Below are 21,138 nucleotides of genomic sequence, written 5' to 3' on the forward strand. Positions count from 1 at the left end.
AATAACGGTTACACAATTTCAACAGACGGGGAATTTTTATTTCAAAAAAGGTTAAGTTTGAGGTCCTTTTTACTTGGCAGCTTACTTTTTACAGTCGAAAAGCTAAGCAAAACAATTTTCACGTATTTGAAGAACTTATTTTCTTTGATTTGCGGATTCCGGTTTCCAGTTTCTGGATTCCAGTTTCTGGGTTTTAGGGTTGCCCCATATTTAACATATTGTTTGCTTCACATTCAGTTTACACATGGCTGTTATCCAGCATAGGCAGACTTATAAGTTTTCCTTCAAAAATATATTGCAACAACTATTGCATCTTTCGTTACCTATTCTTGTGATGAAATGACACAAAATTCAAGAACAAGAAGTCATAAGCATAAAACTAACTTACATGGTAGTGCTTACAGTTCCTCTTACTGTCTGCATATGCCGTCCATAAACTGATGCTGCCTGGACAATGTACTCATTATTTTTCTGATCACACCTTTTAAAATTCACTGTTATATAATTTGTCCTGAAAAAGCAATACATGAAATGTTATGCCTTTGGCACTCACCAAATACCTTTACATGATGTATAATGTACACCATATCAACATTCACAATTCTCTTTACTTTCATTGTAACTCTTTTGTGTCATTTTCCCTCACTTGAAGACAGGACTTCCACATTAGGTTATAATTTGCCTCTGGAATCTCTATGAATTCACAGGGAGTGATAACAATTAAATCATGATTAATTTTAGCAAAGGAGGCGTTCAAATGTCAGATTTTAATGCTAAGTTTATACAGTAACTTTACATTACTCTTCGTACATATATATAACCTCTCAATTATTGCACCTATAGACAGAAGGTGTGCTGGGGGAAGAAATGTTCTAAACTCTCTGAACTTTTCCTCCTTACCTGTAATAGGATGACTATTATGAACTACGGTTTGTAACCAACACCAACATCGGGTTATGTATACACATGTACATTTTGTTGTCGTCTGTAATCATAAAAAAATAAAAATTTAAAATCCTCCATAAAGTTCATACTCAATAACACTGCTACATGTAGCACTGTGACTGGAAATCAATTTAAGTGAAACTGTTGAAACAGCTCTGCCAAAATTTTTCCTAGCAGTTAAGGCAGGATAACAGAATTTACATGTAGCACACAGCAAAGCTGGCTAGAGATACACACATGTTAGTTATCAGTTAGGATTTGCTGAGCTTCTGTGCTGTAGGTATGGTGGAAAATAATAGATTATCAGAAATGAAGGTTCCTGAGACATTTTGACAGCACTGAGAGGAATTAATATATAAATTCACAAAAGAAGGAGAAGTTCTTGCCCTGTCCAGTTCTCCGTAATAAAAATATCATTTACATATGAGTCATTTATAATATGTGGTTTGTGTTTAAAGCCGATATAATGCACACTCTGATTGGCCAATTCCAGTGCATTATTTACATTTACATGGTATACCTCAGTAAAATCATAAAACATTGTGTGCGACTAAAATAAAAAATATATATATATATATATAAAAAAAATGCCTAATTCATAACAATTTAAAATACTCAACACTAAAATGAATGTAATTCTTTACTTGAAAATTATTCTCCCGTAATGCCCATGGGCCAATTACAGGCATGCTAAAAAGTCCTAACACAAAGTAAAAGGAAATTAAGAAAACTATTGCTTTTTTCCGGAAAATTGTAGCGACTGAAGACAATGATGGAACACTCTGAGAATGCATTCTATCAACCTGATGAGATAAAATTTAAGGAGAATAGAGAATTCACGAGGTTATATCACAAACAAATTTGTACAGGACAGGAGAAAGGAAACTGCACAGCCAGGAAGAAACTGAAACTTTCTTCGACCATCAAAAAAGTATGCATGCACAACAAAGAAAACAGTCAGTGACATTCATTTAATAAGTTAGTAAATAAAAAATTAGTGTGAAGAAGAGAGCAAAGAGAGAGAGAGTGGAGATAGGAGAGCACTCTCTCCAACTAAATTGTGTATATATGTATGTAAAAGTTATTCTTATTACTGAGAAATGGTCAGGGCAAGAACTTCTATTACACTGTTCAATTTACCGAGTTAATTAGTACTATCTCACTTTTTTGGAACATTTCCATATTAAGTGTAAATACTGCATTGGGGAATAACCTCTTATTAACAAAATACGGTCCATGTACCTCCAACCAAAAGCAATGGCACAAATAACATGAAATAGCCAATCAAAATCAAAGCAGAGCTTTATTTGCAGACAGGATTGCCATGCATAATCGTCTACTCGACATTTTGGACTATATAAGCATTTCACCAAACCGAACTAATTGGACAGACAACAAAATAAAACGAGGAAATCTACGTTATAAACACAAGATGCATATCACTACATCTGAGCTCGAGTATCAACAGCAAATTCCTTTTCAATGAACGGTGACCGAATAAAAGAGAGGATAAAGAAAATTCGTTTAAGCTTGCGGTGTTAAAGTTTAAAAACTATTCACGCTTAAATTTGAACATTACTGAGAGTCTGTATTTTTGCCGACGGCTTAATTTAGCTATGCAATCATTTTATTGGCAGTAGCTTCACCGGTCTTCAACCAATTTAACCTCGGAATTCACAAAAGCATTTCGCCAAACCGAATAAATTGAACTAACAAAATGAGGAAATCTCCATACTTTGTAATCACAATATGCAAATATTCACATAGGAACAAAAGTAAATTTAGCAAATCCTGTTCGCTTCGGCTTAAAATGGTTTGTAGACCTTTCTTGGTTCAGTTTTCAACAGCAGAAGAACAAATTTTAGCAGTCTACGAAGCGGCAGTGCTAACTAAATCAGAGAAAACTTCAAAACTCGCCCGGCCGTGTTTACAAGTACGATTTTGGTTAAGCTTATTTTTAGATGTGAGGTTATAAGCTTAAATTGACGACGAAAATCGATAGAAAATATAATTTGTTTACCACTTACAGCAACCTCCAAAGCGACCCACGTGTTATTGTTTAGAGACGAGCGAAATTAAAACGATGCAATTTTTAAAATCTCTTACAGCATGGCTTCAAATAAGGAAGACTTTTAATGGATTCCAATTGAAAATAAGCTTATATCGCCGAGGAAACTTGTTAATTTTCATACCAAACGCAACAACAAAAGTCACTTACCGCAAGTTGGCAATTCCGTTCGGCCAGTGCAAATCTTCCAGGCAGAAACTTGCAGCAAAAGTTGTGAAGACTAAACTGAAGTTGTATTTTCGATAGATCAACGAATCAACCACTTCTTTCCGCTACGTTTACTGTTTTGTAATTTCTCTAAAACACTCGGGTACGTTTGATTTCTCTTGTTCATCACCTGACCAAATCAGGTGACTTTTGAATTTTCTTGCACGGCTGCACAGCATCACGTTCGCGCGAATTTTGAACTTGGCCATGGGGAGTTCGGCAGTCTTCTGAATCAATTTGTCGGGTACTTTCGCCTCCTTTCTATAGCCCTCGTTAGCTTTGGTTCACGGCATTGTTCGGTATTATTTCACCTCCTTTCTCTAGCCCTTGACTAGCTATAATTCACGGCATTGTTCAGTACTGTTTCGCCTCCTTCCCCAGCGCTGGCCCGCTCAGTCTTTTTCGCGATCTTCTTCGCTACTTCTTTGCCTGTTAATTCTTGCTTTCTGTCTTTTGCTTCAGCGCAACCCTGTCTTAAAAATATTAAATCAACCTCCGCTATCGTTTTTCTTTAAAAATCCCGCCAAGAAAAATGGCATTCACCCGCTACCAACTGAGGGTGCATGTCTCTGTCAACCTATTAGCTGGAGTATGGCCGCCATCTTGCGCGACTCCGTCGTCGTCGTCGTCGTCGTCGTCGTCGTCGTCGCCGTCGTCGTCGCTGTCGTGCGTACGCGCCCACGAGCAATACCGCTAGCCATGATAACCATAATTCATGGGTTTCCTTTTCTTCCCTATATGGGTATGGGGCTCCGCCGGAGCTCCGCTAATAAATAATTAATAAAACAAAAGCGAACAAGAAGATCTGTTAGATCTTATAACCGCGCTTTTAAAATTTAAGTGTTTTCTTAGTACTACAGTCGCAACGCAGTGCATATTCCAAAGCAATCTTTGATGATTCATTGATTACTGTAGACATCACAGCACTTGATCAACACAAACCCTATTATCGCACCATCAGTCGTAGCCGTTGTGACATCTCCGATGACGTAATAGTCTTAATCTGGAACTTTCTTCGGGATATGTATGGGCATGAAGATACGAACACTATTACAAACCGCTTTCTTTCTTTAAAGTCACGATTAAATTTAGTTGTTTTTTTCCCTTGAGTTAAGGGTTAGCAAAGAAGTCACACGAGTCACATAATTCAAGAATTGCGTTATCTACGGCTATCTTTAGTACGGTGGTTATTTCCCTATCAATGACGTAATCTTTGCACGTTCTGACACGTTCTTTGCTTGGCTTGCAAATACTTAATTTTCTTTCCGATCTATGAACTCGCTGCGATGAAACAGTCAAAGGATTTACTTCATTTGCCTAAAACCGCAAGAAATACTCGCAAAATTACAAATAAATTAATGACCGTCGCTTCTGCCGAAATAAACTTGCAAAGTAAACACGATCTTATTTGTCACGTAGTGAAAGTGAAAGCTGCAACGTCAGCGCATTCCATGGCTGACGTAATACCTTTTTTCAGCGTATTTATTATTCCCTTTAAATCCAACGCTTTGATAAAGGGAAAAGAAAATATATTTTACCCACAAAAAAGAAAACAATATCCGTAAAATTGTCCGTGTATTTATGTTTTAACAGCTTCTGGCGGAAAAACATCACACGTTGCGTGACTCAAAGTTTGGCCGAGCGGAGGTCTGCGTCTGGTCACCGACAAAAAAAAAATAAATAAATAAACCACGGGTAAACCTAGAACCGCGCTCGGCCCATGGCCGCGCGGTTAATAAATTTATGCTTTAAGTAGGTGAGTAATTCAACACTTAGCCACAACAATTTTTGAGCAGAATAACAGCTAGATTAAACAAATTAGATTTAGGAAGAAGAAGAAGTTTGCCACTGGAACGACGGTTAATTACTATAGAAAATCGTATGATTGCCAATGCAAGTAAGGATTTGCACGACTCGTGATATTTGAAAATTCTCTCAAAATTGTACGATCATAAAGGTGAGTGCAATTTGAAAGAATTTTCAGACATCACTAGTAGTGCAAATGTGTAATTACCCGAGCTTTCATATGATTACATAATTGTATGAAGTGCAACTAGGATTACGAGTGATATTACACAAGTGACATATGAAACTTTTCTCCAAATTACACCAGCCTTTAGTCGAGTGTTTTTGGTTTCCAATTGCAAATATTACGGATAGTGTTAATGCTCCCAACCCATGAAATCAAAGAAGAAAACAACAACTTTTGATGGGAGAAAAGGGGTAGGGCATGGAGTACTGGAGTTGCCAGTAGGAATCTTACAGGATGACACGGTTCGGGTGGTTGGCAACGAGAGGACCTAAACAATAAGAACATTATTAAGCAACAACAACCAGGTTGCAGAGAGGTCCTAATCCTCTCTTTGGGGTCCTAATCCCCAGGCCCTGAGAGGTCATAATCCTCTCCCTCCTTTCTAGGGGTCCCTGTAGTCCCCAGTCCCTAATTCCTAGCGCCCCCCCCCCCCCCCTTGGGAAGAATGAAAAGAACAAACAGCAGCACAGGGCTATCTGGGGGACCCTTTCTGCCACGATAGCTGGCCATGTGAGGTCTATGGGGCAGGGGGGCGACCTATATGGAGCACTTCATCCCCTCCCATAGTTTATTTATTCTAAGAAATCAAACAATCAGAAAGTTCTAAGCCTGTTAAGCTAAAAAATCAGTGGTGATAATCTGCTGTGACCAGAAGCAAAGGACAAAATACGTGAGGCAGCTGATGTCAGCTTCAAATTAATGTTATAACATTCGTAATAAAGCTCAATGAGCAAGCATGGTCCATATGTCCAAAACAGCACTTGGCGTGACACTAACAGTAACAGTTATAACATTGTCTCAACGAGCAAGTATGCTGCTCAAGTGCATAGCAGTATAATTATGTGTGGCAAAACAGTTGATAAAACTATACTTAATTGTTAACACTATGCTCAAAGAGAGCCAAATGGGTTCGGGTGGGCGGGAATTGTTCGCAACACTCTGAGAGGTCAGAGAACTTGAAGAACTACAGATGTGAAGATAAGACCGCATGGTCTTGATTGACATAATGGAAAAGCATAAATATGACTGGCCCGGGAACAACGCGCCATAATGACGCGAAAGGTGAATTTGACCATTCGACACAATGAGAAAGTGTTTGTTTTACCGGGATATTGCGTCACAGAAATGTATATTATGGTAGTATACATGGGTCATATAACTTCTTTGACCTCCCTTTCATGGTTGTTCCCATTAACTTAAATTTATATTACTTATAAATTGGCTTTAATTTGAGACCAATATTGTCAAAATCTATTCTCTTTTCAGACCAAAAGAGCTCAGAATGCCATCCCTTTGGGACTGCACATACCTATATAGTCCGAACATATCTATAGTTAGGGATTACCCTTCTTGGCATGTCTGCATACGAGTGCGTGGCTGATCAGGCCGGAGCTTATCCCGGTTTCAGTAGCATAAAGCGACCAGGAGTATCTCCATTCCCCACTAAATGAGATGCTAGTCCATCGCAGGGTTAGCCCAGCATTAAATTCGCCGGTACCCATTTATACACCAGCTGGCTGAAGAGAGACCCTATGAGAGTAAAGTGTCTTGGCCAAGAACACAACACAATCTCCTCGACCAGGGCTCGAACCCGGACCGATCTCTCCGGAGTCGAGCGAACTAATCACGGGGCCACCGCGCCACCCACCCTCCTTGGCATAGCCCTAGTAATTTTATTTAGAAAGGCTACCTGGTTATCGAAAAATTGCTGAGAAGAGCGATGTTAAAAAGAAGCGGCTCGCGATTTCGTTCTTCATGTTCTTACAACGACTGTGGCAACAGCTCAACTGAAAATAGTTTTAATTGTTTCGAACAGATTCTGCACCTGACATGGCGGGCAACTCGATCAAGCTTTTAGCTAAATAAACTGTTTCAAGGATAATGCAAATATCTGATACAGCATATCTGATAAAGCAACGTTAAAATGATCCAGCGTATTTGATCAAAATCATCCCGATAATGCGTTAATTGAATGGCCACAGAGTAATCAATACTGTAAACTGAATCAGCTTAGTAATCTGCACATAATAAATATCAGTTGTTAAAATACGAAATATAATTCTGATTCAAAAGATATATTTGTTATGGCAAAGTGTACATTATCGAAGTTTGACTGTTTGGTTTTTGACATGCTTTTCTTTAAGGAATTGAGCCCTGTGTTAAATATACAGAAACACTCAATTCGTGCCAAACTTTTTACGTGACTCTTTGCGTGCAAATATTTTTATCATATATATCTTAGTACTTTTTAGAATTTCTCATCAATTTTTTTACGATCATTGTTTTCTTTACATTCGTCTCTCTTAGGAATTATTAGTATATATTTAAATTTGGACCCGTTTTATTGACTCAGTTGATCGAAGTTTGACTGTTTGGTTTTTGAAATGCTTTTCATCGAGGAGTTGACCCCTGTGTTAAAAACACAGAAGGACTCAATTCGTGCCAAACTTTTTACGTGACTCTTTGCGTGCAAATATTTTTTTATCATATATATTTTAGCACATTTTAGAAGTTTTCATCAATTTTTTATCATTATTTTCTTTGCATTCGTGTCTCTTAGGAAATCTTAGTTTATATTTAAATTTGTACCCATTTTATTCACTCAGTTGATCGAAGTTTGACTGTTTGGGTTTTGAAATGTTTTTCATCAAGGAATTGAGCCCCGTATTAAAAACACAGAAAGACTCAATTCGTGCCAAACTTTTTACGTGACTCTTTGCGTGCAAATAATTGTTATCATATATATATTTTAGCGCTTTTTAGATTTTTTTCTCAATTTTTCATCATTGTTTTCTTTGTATTCGTGTCTCTTAGGAATTCTTAGTTTATATTTAAATTTGTACCCACTTTATTCACTCAGTTGACTTGATAATGACGTTAAGCGAACGTCGAAACGTTGTCGTTGTTTTTAAACCAAAATGGTTCTAACTTTTTCCGTATTATCGCAATGTTGTATAGTTAAACTAAATTGTACATTAGTTAATGAAAATATGATAGAACTGTCGCACTCGTGTACTCTGTTGGTACACTCACTACTCAAAAAATTTTCTACTTTGACATTTTGCTGTAATATGCATTAGCAAGTGCCTCTAGGGACCTGTTCCCACGGTGCTTTAGTCTATTTAGTATTCTGTTATAGCTTGAAGTTCAGTTGTAATCGTGCCGAGTTCAAGTAAAGTGTATTTCGTTTTATTCCGTGTGTGTCCTTCATAATATTAGACATTTACCATAATTAAGCTTTCTTTTTCACAATAAATCGGCGTCTTCTTTGGTGGTTGATTAAAATTGTGTATCATTTTCATTCATTAATTATGCCGCTCATTGTCTGGCGTGGTTAAGTTGTGGGAAGAGTTTGTGGCCGAAGGCAATGAGCGGCTGGATGCCAAAGCACTGGATCTGTATCACGACGTCGCCGAAGGGGAAGGGGAGTGGGTAAAAAATCCCTCCAGACTTACCGGCTTGCGTATCTCTTTCGAATGCCCCGAATCTAAGAAGACGGATCTTTAAATAAGGAGATATTGCACGTGGTAATTCATCACTTTATTACGTAATTAACATTCAACAAACAGGGTTACATAACCTAGACATTCTGGAATTCCGCGGCATAAATATGAATGAGAATCGTTCCAAAACCCACACGTTGCGCAGCTGAATCAGTGCTATTCTCTAATATAAGCTCAGAGATAAACAAAGGCTGTTTAGACCACCAGCCGGAGAATCAAGCCACTCTCAAACGTGTTTGTGTTCCAAATAGTTTTCAGTATTAAAATTGAAAAAGGTTCTTTTAAAAGTACCGATTCTTGACAGTTACAAATAAGTGTCTGCTAAAATATATCGTGCAGTTTTCTGCCATTACAACGCAACTCATGGTCTGATAAGTTCTTTACAGATGCCCCCTTCAAATATGTAAAGTTTGTCAATTCAAAGGTGTGTTTATTTATTGCGGCCAATTATACTGCACACTTTCTTCCTACAACGGACAGTTTTCAGTGACGGGAAAAATATATTGATGGTTTAATGGTTGATTAAAACGGTTCCAAAGCCACACGTTGCGCAACTGAATAAATACCGTACTCTATGCCCAGTGGCAAACAAAGTTTGTTTAGACCAACAACCGGAGAATCAAACGTGTTTTGAGTTGTTTTAAGAATTAAAATTGAAAAAGGTTCTTTCAAAAGTGCCGATTCTTGAAAATTACAACTAAGAGTCTGCTAAAATATATCGTGCACTTTTCTGCCATTACAACGCAACTCATGTCCTTGATAAGTCCTTTACAGATGCCCCCTTCGAATAAGGACAGTTTTCAGTGTCGGGAAAAAATATATTGATGGTTTAATGGTTGATTAAAACGGTTCCAAAGCGACACGTTGCGCAACTGAATAAATACCGTACTCTATGTTCAATAGCAAACAAAGGCTGTTCAGACCACCAACCGGAGAATTACGTGTTTTGAATTCCGAATGGTTTTCAGTTGAAATTGAAAAAGTTTCTTAAGTGATTCTTGGAAGTAGCAAAAAAGTGTCGCCTGCGCAACCTCCTACCATTACAACGCAACTCCACGTCTTAACAAGTTCTTTCCAGATGCCCACTCCAAATACTGAAGTAAAGTCTTCAATTCAGAAGGTGAGTTGAGTTTGCTCTCATTTTTTTTTTCATTTTCTTTAGACATCTTAATCACAGGACACAACAAAAAGTCTAATTTCACCTACTGGTCGTTTTTTGCGTTCACAACGCGCAATGACTCTCAAATGCAAGACATTTATTATGGACAACTATACCGTTTACTTTTCGCCAAAAACTGTCAGTTTTCAGTGTCGGGAGAATTATACCCAAAAGGAGAAAAGATATCCAAAACAGGTGAAACTTTTAATTAATTTACCCCGGTCAATAACGACAGACCGGAGTAAAGTTTTGGGTAAAAGCTTTTGAAAGCTCTAGACTCATATTCAAATGGATTTCATTTTACCTTCAATATTTTACCTAGTTGCAGAGAACAACGTGGTTATATGGAGGAATTACATTTTATTCAAAAGGTTTTCTTCAATCGTATCCATAATTCTAGTCAGGATTAGCAATAGTAATTTTTCCTGCATCTATTTAAGTGATATATACTTTTTTGCCTGGGAATTTCCGTGTAAGGTACAGCCGATCCGAATCACTAACTTCGATTATTCTAAGAAAAAATGCTATCTTTACTGACAGGTGAAAGTTAGAGCTTGATGGTTTTTAAGTTACCACGGTTACACAGGTGAAACCGTCGAACAACAATTTCGCTAAAAACTGGGAGGAAAAATCAGAGCCAGGCATGTCTCCTAAACCAACTAAATGGAAAGAGTTTGCCTCCAACACTACCCTTCACGGACTTAGATACGCCGCCGATAAGAGTCATTCCATTTTAAGACGAGGTATTTGGTTCATATTTCTTGGGGCGGCTGCTACGACCTATTTGTATCTTGTATCCCTAAGTTTAAATAAGTTCTTCTCAAGGCCAATAAAAACAGTAATCTCACAAGAAACTCCCTCGGAAGGCTTAAAGTTCCCTGCGGTGACAATCTGTAACTTAAACAGGTTCATGAGATCTAAGATAGATACGGCGGACGAGGACGAAAACTATGTAAAAATGGGATTGAACATCAGTGGATGCAGTGAAATACGTAAAGTTCGTGGAAATCTCACTTGTGGCCAAGCATTCTTATGTGCTTATTCGCCGTATGGAACAGCCCTGGTTAAAGGCTGTAATGGAACAATGCGGCAAAAAATAATTAATGTTATAAACCGTTCTTCACATCGTCTGTTTAACGAGGAAGAATTTCTCACAAAATATGGCCATGACATAGCAAGCATGAGCTCGTCTTTTCTTTTTTGCTTTTTCATGCAAACCAAAAGATGCTCTGATAGAGATTTCGTTCCAAAACTTACAGAATATGGCATTTGTTTCACCTTTAACTCTGGTCAGAATGGTTTCTCTCGCAGTGCAAAATATGAAGGTCCTGACTTTGGGCTCAGCATTTTTTTCGATGTTCAAACGAACGAGAGTACACTTAGCCAGTTTTCGAGTGGACTGAAAGTGATTGTGCACGATCAAGACACCTTTGTCAACCAATATAATGGATTTAACATCGTTCCTGGTACTCACGCTTCGGTCGCATTCAAATTAAGAAAGGTAAGTTGTTTTAAGAGTGTGTCCACGAGAAAACCAGGCAGGAGGTGATACATTTCAAATCACCGATTTCGCTCAAACTTGACGCAAAGTTTGGGTTTGGTGAGTAAATGATCATGGCCAAAAATTAGGTCAAAATATTTTATTCCCTTCAAGTTAGAGGGACCCCCTCCAAAAATGGCCGCTTGTCACTAATTTATGCATATTTAATTAGCTGTCTTTGATTTAGTATTTCTACAACAAGAAAGGCCATGTGAAAATGAAATCCACTGGATCATGTTCTACTATTATCAGTCACAGAGCAAAGCTATTCATTTGAACTAGACAATTTGATTTCTCTCCGGGGCTCCATCTTAAGTAACGTGCATATTACGTAGTGTTGTGAATAGCCTTTAATTGATGGCAAATATCTGCACTGGGCAACAGCAAATACATATTATTCTAACATGAATAGTGAGAGCAATCACTAAAGTTCTCAAAACAGCCATAAAATGTTTGGGGACTTCAACATTTTTTCTGTGCTGGCACACTGTTTACATAGGACATTAGGATTTTTGGCCATTTCATGAACATCCACTAAAACACAAAAGCCACTTTTCTGTCTTAACCTAACCCGAAATCGACACAAAATATCTACCTAAGTATTTTCCTATCAATTTCCAGTATAAAATCGGCGAAAAGAAGCACTTGAGACATTTCTTTCATATATCTTCAGAGCTACATTTTGTGGCACGATATCCATAAAACGCGGCAGAGGAAGATTCAACGCATAAGTTCCCTGAACTTTTGTTTTCAGGCGTAAAATAGAATGGAAACAAGAAATAACTGGTACATACATGTCACTTAGACGCAATTTTTCGCTCTCGTTGATTCTTGGATTGCGAAATGTCTAGTTTTGTGTCATAGCGCGTTTTATCGATAGCGTGCCACAAAATGTAGCTCTGAAAATATATGAAAGAAATATCTCAAGTGCTTCTTTTCACCGATTTTATACTGGAAATTGATAGGAAAGTACTTAGGTAGGTAGTTTGTGTTGATTTCGAGTTAGATTAAGACAGAAAAGTGGCTTTTGTGTTTTAGTGGATGTTCATGAAATGGCCAAAAATCCTAATGTCCTATGTAAACAGTGTGCCAGCACAGAAAAAATGTTGAAGTCCCCAAACATTTTATGGCTGTTTTGAGAACTTTAGTGATTGCTCTCACTATTCATGTTAGAATAATATGTATTTGCTGTTGCCCAGTGCAGATATTTGCCATCAATTAAAGGCTATTCACAACACTACGTAATATGCACGTTACTTAAGATGGAGCCCCGGAGAGAAATCAAATTGTCTAGTTCAAATGAATAGCTTTGCTTTGAGACTGATAATAGTAGAACATGATCCAGTGGATTTCATTTTCACATGGCCTTTCTTGTTGTAGAAATACTAAATCAAAGACAGCTAATTAAATATGCATTAATTTATGACAAGCGGCCATTTTTGGAGGGGGTCCCTCTAACTTGAAGGGAATAAAATATTTTGACCTAATTTTTGGCCATGTTCATTTACTCACAAAAGTTTAAGCGAAGTCGGTGATTTGAGTTGTATCACTTCCTGCCTGGTTCTGCCTGGTTTTCTCATGGGCACACTCTTAAGGCAGTAAAATATACCTCTGCCGGGCAAGTCAGTTTTTATTATTGCGTTAAGTACGTAAACATTTCAATCACACAAGCACGCGCGTCATTTTTTATCTTGATTTCAATACAGGACAATCTAATAATCCACTTACTATTGTTTATAGTACTTCACTTTATTTATTTATTTATTTATTTATTTATTTAGGTAGTTAGTTAGTTAGTTAGTTAGTTGGTTAGTTAGTTAGTTAGTTATTTGAACATTTTGGCCTTATTTTCTTTGCTCTCTTCTGCTTTTTTGATTCTCTTTGCACGTGATGCGGACCTGGTGTACGAGAGCGAATTTATAGTGGTTCACCGTGGCGATCTTGGCTAAAGCCCTAGCCGGGGACATCGTGCTGTGTTCTTGAGCAAGACACGTTACTCTTACAGTACCTCTCCCCACCCAATTTTATAAATGGGTACCGGCGAAGTTGCTGGGGGGTAACCAGCATCCCATCCGGGAGGGAGTAGAACTACTCCTAGTCGCTTCATGCTCCTCAAACCGCGTTAAGCACCGGTCTGATGGGTCACTTAATTCGTATACAGACTTTGCCTCCATCATCACATTCATTTCTCCATGTGGAGTTTGGGGCCAGACTTTGCCTTGCCTGCCTGGAAACAATTACATCATATTATTCCTCTCAACTCATTTCTAGCGCAATAGACTTCCGGCACCTTTCAAAACGAACTGCCGACAGGATACACTAACGGGAATTGGTTCCTACACCAAAGACGGCTGCATTTATCAATGCATCACAAATGTGACCCTAAGTCAATGTGGCTGCCGTACTACTGCATCACCAGGTTAGTTCTGATTAAGCAATTGAGCATTTCCGCGTTCGATATAGCCTTCTCTAAACACGAAGGGGATTCGGAGAGTTCGAGACATAGAATTCTCCCAGTCCCCAAGTGCTTTGGATGAAGCTGTATAAACACGGAAAAGTACTCTATTGCTTTTATAAAATATTTCTCAAGAATTCGGGGGAATCTAAAACATCACAACCGTATTTACATAATCTCATCTAAACAGACCTATCGACCAATGAGAGCACGCCTAGTATCTCAGCTATTTTATACAATAATGAATACCGACAGGTCCAAACAAGATGATGTTCGAGTGTCATATATGTAAAAACTTGAGGTATAATAATGCTTAGACCGTTAGTGATTGACCGCTCTTCAGCCCTGGTGTAATGTTATTGGCGACTAAAGGTGTAAATTTTTCACCAAAAAGAAAACTCATTGTTACTAGTGGGCTTTCTTTTACCCTAACCTAATGCAAATATTGTTTCTAGAGCGGTTTTCAATTGAATGTCCCAAAACCAAAGCCAAAGTAATCACTTTAGGCAATCATAAAGGACATAGACAATACAATGAACCAACCAAAACTCGAAGTAATGACATGTAGCTGACGCGAAGCACGGGAAAACGAGTGCGAGTGAGTCACGAGTGGTTCTGGTTTTATTTAATTCTCATTGGATGAAAAAGTGGCGCCAGTTTTTAAGCCAATCGTCCAGTAAATGTAGCAAATGCCAAACCAATTACTTTTCGCCTCAATTAAAAACCGCTCTATTATCGAATTGCCACCCGTTAAACAGTATAAACTTTAAACGCCTGCAGTCGGTAGTAGGCAAAAGACTTCCTAGGGACCTGTTCTGGTCACCAGGCCATCGTTGGCCTCAAACAAGGCCTCCTAAATCGTTAACGGAGAGCTTTCGAGTGCATTGAGCACCGCAGTAATAGCCCAGTTCCGAGTTACCCTGGGCCTCTGTTTCATAACGAGGCTTCGTTCAAAACCTTTCATATGAAAATGAGTTTGATTTGCATGAAAATGAACCTGTAGGCTGAACTCATTTTCATATGAATAGTTTCGCAAAAAGACTCGTTTTGACAGAGGCAAAAGACAACTCGGAAATGGCCTATTGATTACATTGACCTCGTTCCAGTCTTTTGTAAGTGAAAGGCTATGATTTTGCATTTCCTATCATTTAAAATTAATATCGTTAACGGGAAAGGGGGATTTAGAAATCAAATTTTATCACAATATGTTAAAAATCAAACCTACTCTTTATTATTATTTTTTTTTTTTTCAGGTCCAGAGAGGGTCCCTGTGTGTTCTATGCGAGACAACGAATGTGTTCAGAATTCCCGAAGTACGTAAGATAAATTAAAATTAGTAGTGATACTGGCAACGCAAAGTCACATGTACATCCACAGTCGGACAAGTTAAAAACTGTCAAAAAAAATCACTCCTTATCTGTTCTCGTTTAATCTTGTCAGTTTTATTTGGGCTCTGACTTAGGGGCAAAATGAAGTGGCATTATGTTCCAAAACAGACAGACTTAAAAAAAGTTTTAAAAAAGCTGCTACAGAGGAAACAAAGGTTAGAATTTAGTCCGAGAACATGTTCATGTATGCTACATGTTAACATTCTTAATCTGCACCGACATCAGCACGACGTCAAAACATATTGCCTAAATACGGTACCCAAAGAGGTACCCAAAGGGTCACGCATGGGATACGTGGATCCAGAATGCAACGTAATCTTTGCAACTCATTTCTATTAACGGACGCGAGCCGATGACAATAGTGTGGGATACCACAAGTATCCCACACAAAAATAATTGAAAATTAAAAGAGCTCAGCCATGTACAAAATTACATTTAAACATGAAGGAATTGGCTTGTAAATAGTAGTTTACTAAGAAAGGAAATCATTAACGGGATAATTAATAATAAACCGTAAAGAAACAAGGATAGGCAAGGATGGACAAGATTAACACGGATTACAAACAACGAACTTAAAAAATCCTAGTTAATCTTTCAAAATGCGCAATACAAATCGTGACGTGGCTCATTTAAAGAAGTAAACTCTTTCAGTCCAAACATACCTTTCCTTTATTTCATTACGAGTGGTTATTTATTTTCAAATGTGCTTTAATGGAGACGATTCTTTTATTTTTAACTTTTTAGGTCAAGTCAACCTAACAGAGTGTTCCTGCAGCAACGCGTGCTGAGAACTGGAATATGAGTCACGTGTTTCCTATTCCAAATTCCCGGATGACTCAATAATTAAGATTGTGCATCATTTGTTTAAGAATAAACATAGTTCTGATTACATGAGGTACATTATTTCCAGGAAAAGAAAAAACCTTTAAGGGCTCTCTTAATGTTAATACAAACAATATCGTACATGTAAATACTCTTTTTCTTTGGCCATTGTCGCTCAACAAGAAATAACACACAAACTGCGGCGATAAACATGACAATAAAACGCATTGTTGGAAAAGATAAATAGATTTGTATCATTTAACTTGACGTTTCGTATGTTTTGACATAAACCCTCAGACGTGACCGTTTAGAATAGAAGTAACAACTAAATTTTAAATTTAAGACAGTAGCGGATCCAGACCTTTAGCTAAGGGGGGGGGGGGGGGGGAGGGGGAGTTGTTTTGCTTGCACTGCCGGCTTTTCTTCCTTATGCGATTTTTTTTTTAATCCAGAATAATGGGGCGAGGCGCCAGGGGCCCCGGACCCCTGCCCTAGATTCGCCACTGTAAGATAAGTAACTAATTAACGGCAACAATGACCGAAGCTGAGAAAAATTGCGTATTAAAAGATACAAACTGATAAAGATAAAGCTTTTCCCTGCTAACATTATCATTTAGGGTAGGTTTCAATTCCCTAATTAGTAGAGTCGCCTTTATCTTGCAATGTGTTTCTGATTGACCTCTTGCTAATATCTCAAAATGGTCCCACTTTAAGTTGTGACCAGTTGACGTGACGTGATCTGCGATAGTAGATGCATGACAGCTACTCGTTATCGCTTTAAAATTTTCAGTTTTTCTGTCATGCAGTCTACATAGATTAGATAAACAAGGATGCAAACACGTTAGCCGAATCCGTCTATTCATTGTTCACTCGTTCATTCGCTCGTTCCTTCAAGTTCGTTCGTTCAAGCTGGAACAGCTGCGAAGCCCGACCACGAGAAAAACAGACGCAAACAGAGAGGAAGTTAGGGCAGAAGTTTCTCCTTCATAAAGCATTTGTTTCCCGCGTTATCGCGCTTTCGTGCTTTGTCAACGCATGACCTATTGGTTGAGTGACTAACTGTTTCTTGTTTATATATTTTTGCTATACTCCTCACAGGGCGAACTACGTCTTTCTCCAATTGGGGTTTCAACACTTAGCCTATGAAAGGCGTGAGGATGTTCCTAGTTATGGTTTAGAGAGCCTCTTTGGTAAGTCAAAAAGAGACTTAAATAACAGATAGCCACGAGAACATTTAAACACGGTTTAGGCCCGTCCATACTAATGCGTTTCCAGATCGACGCGTTATCGATGGTAGCTGATGGTTTTTTTTTCAAACCGAAAGCGCTAAAACGGTCGAAAACGTTAAGACGCTTTGGGAATTAAAACACTGCAAATGTCCTTTGCACGTGCAGCATGACGCCAGTTTTATCGAAATCCTCCAGTTTTGCCGACAAAACTAACACGACAGGACTTCAATGATGTACACGTTTTGGATGAAAACGATGAGCGAGTTTTATGGTATTAACGTGGACGGTAGGTGAATCCGCCTCAAGAAGTATAGTAAGAGAACTGAATGACACGTACATAGCTATGTCAGTATTTGGGGTAAAATAACTACGCAGCAATCACGATTTAAGAAATTCATTCAACAGGTGAGTTCGGTGGCAACATGGGCTTGTTTCTTGGATGCAGTATACTGACGCTCTGCGAGTTCATGGACTTTCTGTGGGAAGTTCTGATTTCCCAGATCAGGAAAAACTCCGTAGAAGTAAACGCGAGCCCTGAAAGTAACTCTTAAACAAAAAAAAAACAACAACAACAACAACAACAACAAAAAACATTTGAACATCTTAAACATTTCAAACCAAGGGGCCACACTCCTCAAGAAGTAGAAGCCTGTGACATTATGTTCTGCTACAGCTATAAACAAAGAAAACGTCAAGAAATGAGACTTGTTTGTGAGCTGGGTACTAGTCAGCCATGCGGACTGAATTTCGATTACAGACATCTTTACTAGGTCGTCGCACGTTCTTTGCGGGCGCACCTTTTTCCAACGTAAATCCACTTGACTTTTCTATAGAAGAAGGGCTAAGCTCGAAGCGTTTGGAACTATTTAAAAATTATGACACTTAGTACCCGGACGTGAGAGCTTTAGATTTCTTTTCTTGCTTGTAAGTACAACTGCCACGCAGTACACGGCAGTTTTTTCTGTTAATCAAATACTGTTAAACATTAATCAGTCGTGTTGGCAACAAAAAACTCAGTATTGGCGATTGTTTGCATCATCCCACTTAAAAGTTCCAGTGGGGAGAATTTTTCTAGTGTTCAAGAAAGTTCCGTTTGATGATTTAGTGGGTTCCTTAGAACGTGAGCTGCGCGTTCCGGGCTTGGTTCTTCTTCAAATACTGAAGACAGGCTAAGCCTCAAATCGTGTAGTTTACCCTAACTATTCGACACTTTCAAGAGCTTTTTCAGACTTATATTTAGTTCATCGCCATTGTGCCAGACATTATATAACTATTTAACTCATTTCTACTGTTTCTTGGCATGCTCCTGTTAATTTTTTGTGTGTATCCTTACTGTGCAAACGATGTCACGCGTCGAGCGCACACACTAACTAAATAATATTTAGGACCTTACGCAGGTACGACGGCTACGGCAAGGACCACGCCTACTAGAAAATCTATTTATATTTAAGTTCAGAATTTTGCAGTTATCTAGATCTATTCAGTGTGTTTGTCAATGTAAAAACTTGCCATTGTTGAATATGCTAAGAATGCATTCAGTTCTAATTAGAAATACAAACAGTATTTTGGACCCCGTCTTTGGAACAAATTAGACAAAACTGATAGAGAGAAGCCTAATGTTAAGAGTTTTAAAAACAATATTACGAGTAAAGACCTATCACACTTAATAGATAATTGTAAGGACTGTGATAGATGCTGCTAGGCCGTTTTAAATTTTACATTTTATATATAAGTTCATATATTTCATTTATTTATTTATTTACTTTATATATTATTCATTAAATTGTAAATAATATTAACTTAAGCTAAGGTATATGTTATAGTGTAAATAGTGTGCCCAATTAGTTTTTTTTTTCTGTTTAAAGCTAAATACTTATGACACTTAAATAAAGTCTTTCATTCACTCATTCATACAAAAAAAAAAAAAAAGATAGCCGTAGTGGTTTACATTACGTTCTCCAGAAAACACTGAAGTTGGTCATTTCACGTTGTTGATTTGCAAAAGATGGCTACGAAATCTACAAAGGTGCATACTGATCTGCTCATTACGCCTTTCTTTTGGCGACGTTCCCGTCACCTTTGTCATCGTGTTTCGCGTAAGATCCCCAATATAATTGGATCACAACTTTTGGAATTATAAACACAACAAACATAATTTTACAAAATCTGACAAGATAGTCTGTCTCCGTTGGCTTATCTTAATGTTTTTACTAAAATTCCTGAAGAACATGCTAGGTTTCTTGTGGCCTTTTTCTCAGAACCAGGCTCAGCCCTCAATCGCCTTTTAGCCAGGCTAGCGTGAGTGTAATATAATGTTTAATAAATAAGTAGTATAAATAAACCGAGTAAGTTTATGCTTTAAGTAGGTGAGTAATTCAACACTTAGCCAAACAAGTTTTAAGCAGAATAACAGCTAGATTAAACGAGTTAGATTTGGGAAAATGTTTGCTACGCGAACGCCGCCTAATTATTATAGAAAATCGTACTGATTGCAAGTGCTACTAAGGATTTACACTACTCGTGATATTTGAAAATTCTTTCAAAATTGTACGATCATGTAGGCGAGCGCAATTTGAAAGAATTTTCAAATATGCAAATGTTTAATTAGCCGACCTTTCATATGATTACATAATTGTATGAAGTGCAACTAGCGATTTCGTTCTTCGATTTCGTTCTTCATCATCATACAACGACTGTGGCAACAGCTCAACTGAAAACAGTTTTAATTGTTTTGAACAGATTCTGCACCTGACATGGCGGGCAACTCGATCAAGCTTTTAGCTAAATAAACTATTTCAAGGATAATGCAAATACCTGATACAGTGTAATTTGCTAATGATCATAGTTTCCAGAAAAAAGCAACGTTAAAATGATCCAGCGTATTTGATCAAAATCATCCCGATAATGCGTTAATTGAATGGCCACAGAGTAATCAATACTGTAAATTGAATCAGCTTAGTAATCTGCACATAATAAATAACATTTGCTAAAATACGAAATATAATTCTTATTCAAAAATTGCATTTGTTACGGCAAAGTGAACTTTATCGAAGTTTGACTGTTTGGTTTTTGAAATGCTTTTCATTAAGGAATTGAGTCCTGTGTTAAATACGCAGAAAGACTCAATTCGTGCCAAACCTTTTACGTGACTCTGCGTGTAAATATTTTTATATATTTTAGTACTTTTTAGAATTTTTATCAATTTTTCATCATTGTTTTCTTTTCATTCGTGTCTCTTAGGAATTCTTAGTTCATATTTAAATTTGTACCCGTTTTATTGACTCAGTTGATCGAAGTTTGACTGCTTGGTTTTTAAAATACTTTTCATCAAGGAATTGAGTCCCTTAAAAAACACAGCAAGACTCAATTCGTGCCAAACTTTTTACGTGACTCTTTGCGGGCAAATATTTTTTATCATATATATTTTAGCACTTTTTAGATTTTTTTATCAATTTTTATCATTGTTTTCTTTGTATTCGTGTCTCTTAGGAATTCTCAGTTTATATTTAAATTTGTTCCCACTTTATTCACTCAGTTGACTTTATAATGATGTTAAGCGAATGTCGAAACATCGTCGTTTTTTTAACCAAAATGCTTCTAAGTTTTTCCTTATTATCGCAATGTTTTATAGTTAAACTAAATTGTACTTTAGTTAATGAAAATATTATAGAACTGTCACACTCGTGTACTCGGTTGGTACATTCATTACTCGAAAATTTTCTACTTTGAAATTTTCCATGATTGAGGTTTCTTTTTCATAATTGATCGGTGTCTTGTTTGGTGGTTGATT

At 37.6% G+C, this 21,138-nt stretch overlaps 1 protein-coding gene across 1 annotated transcript; it reads left to right on the top strand.

Moving 5' to 3' along the window:
- The first annotated feature begins 10,495 nt into the window (after positions 1-10,495).
- Positions 10,496-13,110, top strand: LOC145489734 (acid-sensing ion channel 1-like). The gene has a single exon (XM_081468768.1). It carries the CDS (start codon positions 10,558-10,560, stop codon positions 11,461-11,463), a length of 906 nt encoding a protein of 301 aa, XP_081324894.1. The 5' UTR covers positions 10,496-10,557; the 3' UTR covers positions 11,464-13,110.
- Positions 13,111-21,138: the final 8,028 nt, after the last annotated feature.

This window comes from Orbicella franksi, chromosome 6 (assembly GCF_964199315.1).
Source record: "Orbicella franksi chromosome 6, jaOrbFran1.1, whole genome shotgun sequence".
In the NCBI taxonomy this organism is placed as follows: domain Eukaryota; kingdom Metazoa; phylum Cnidaria; class Anthozoa; order Scleractinia; family Merulinidae; genus Orbicella; species Orbicella franksi.

Coding starts and splice junctions, on each gene's coding strand:
- LOC145489734 (XM_081468768.1), top strand. CDS start 10,558: ATGTCTCCTAAACCAACTAAATGGAAAGAGTTTGCCTCCAACACTACC.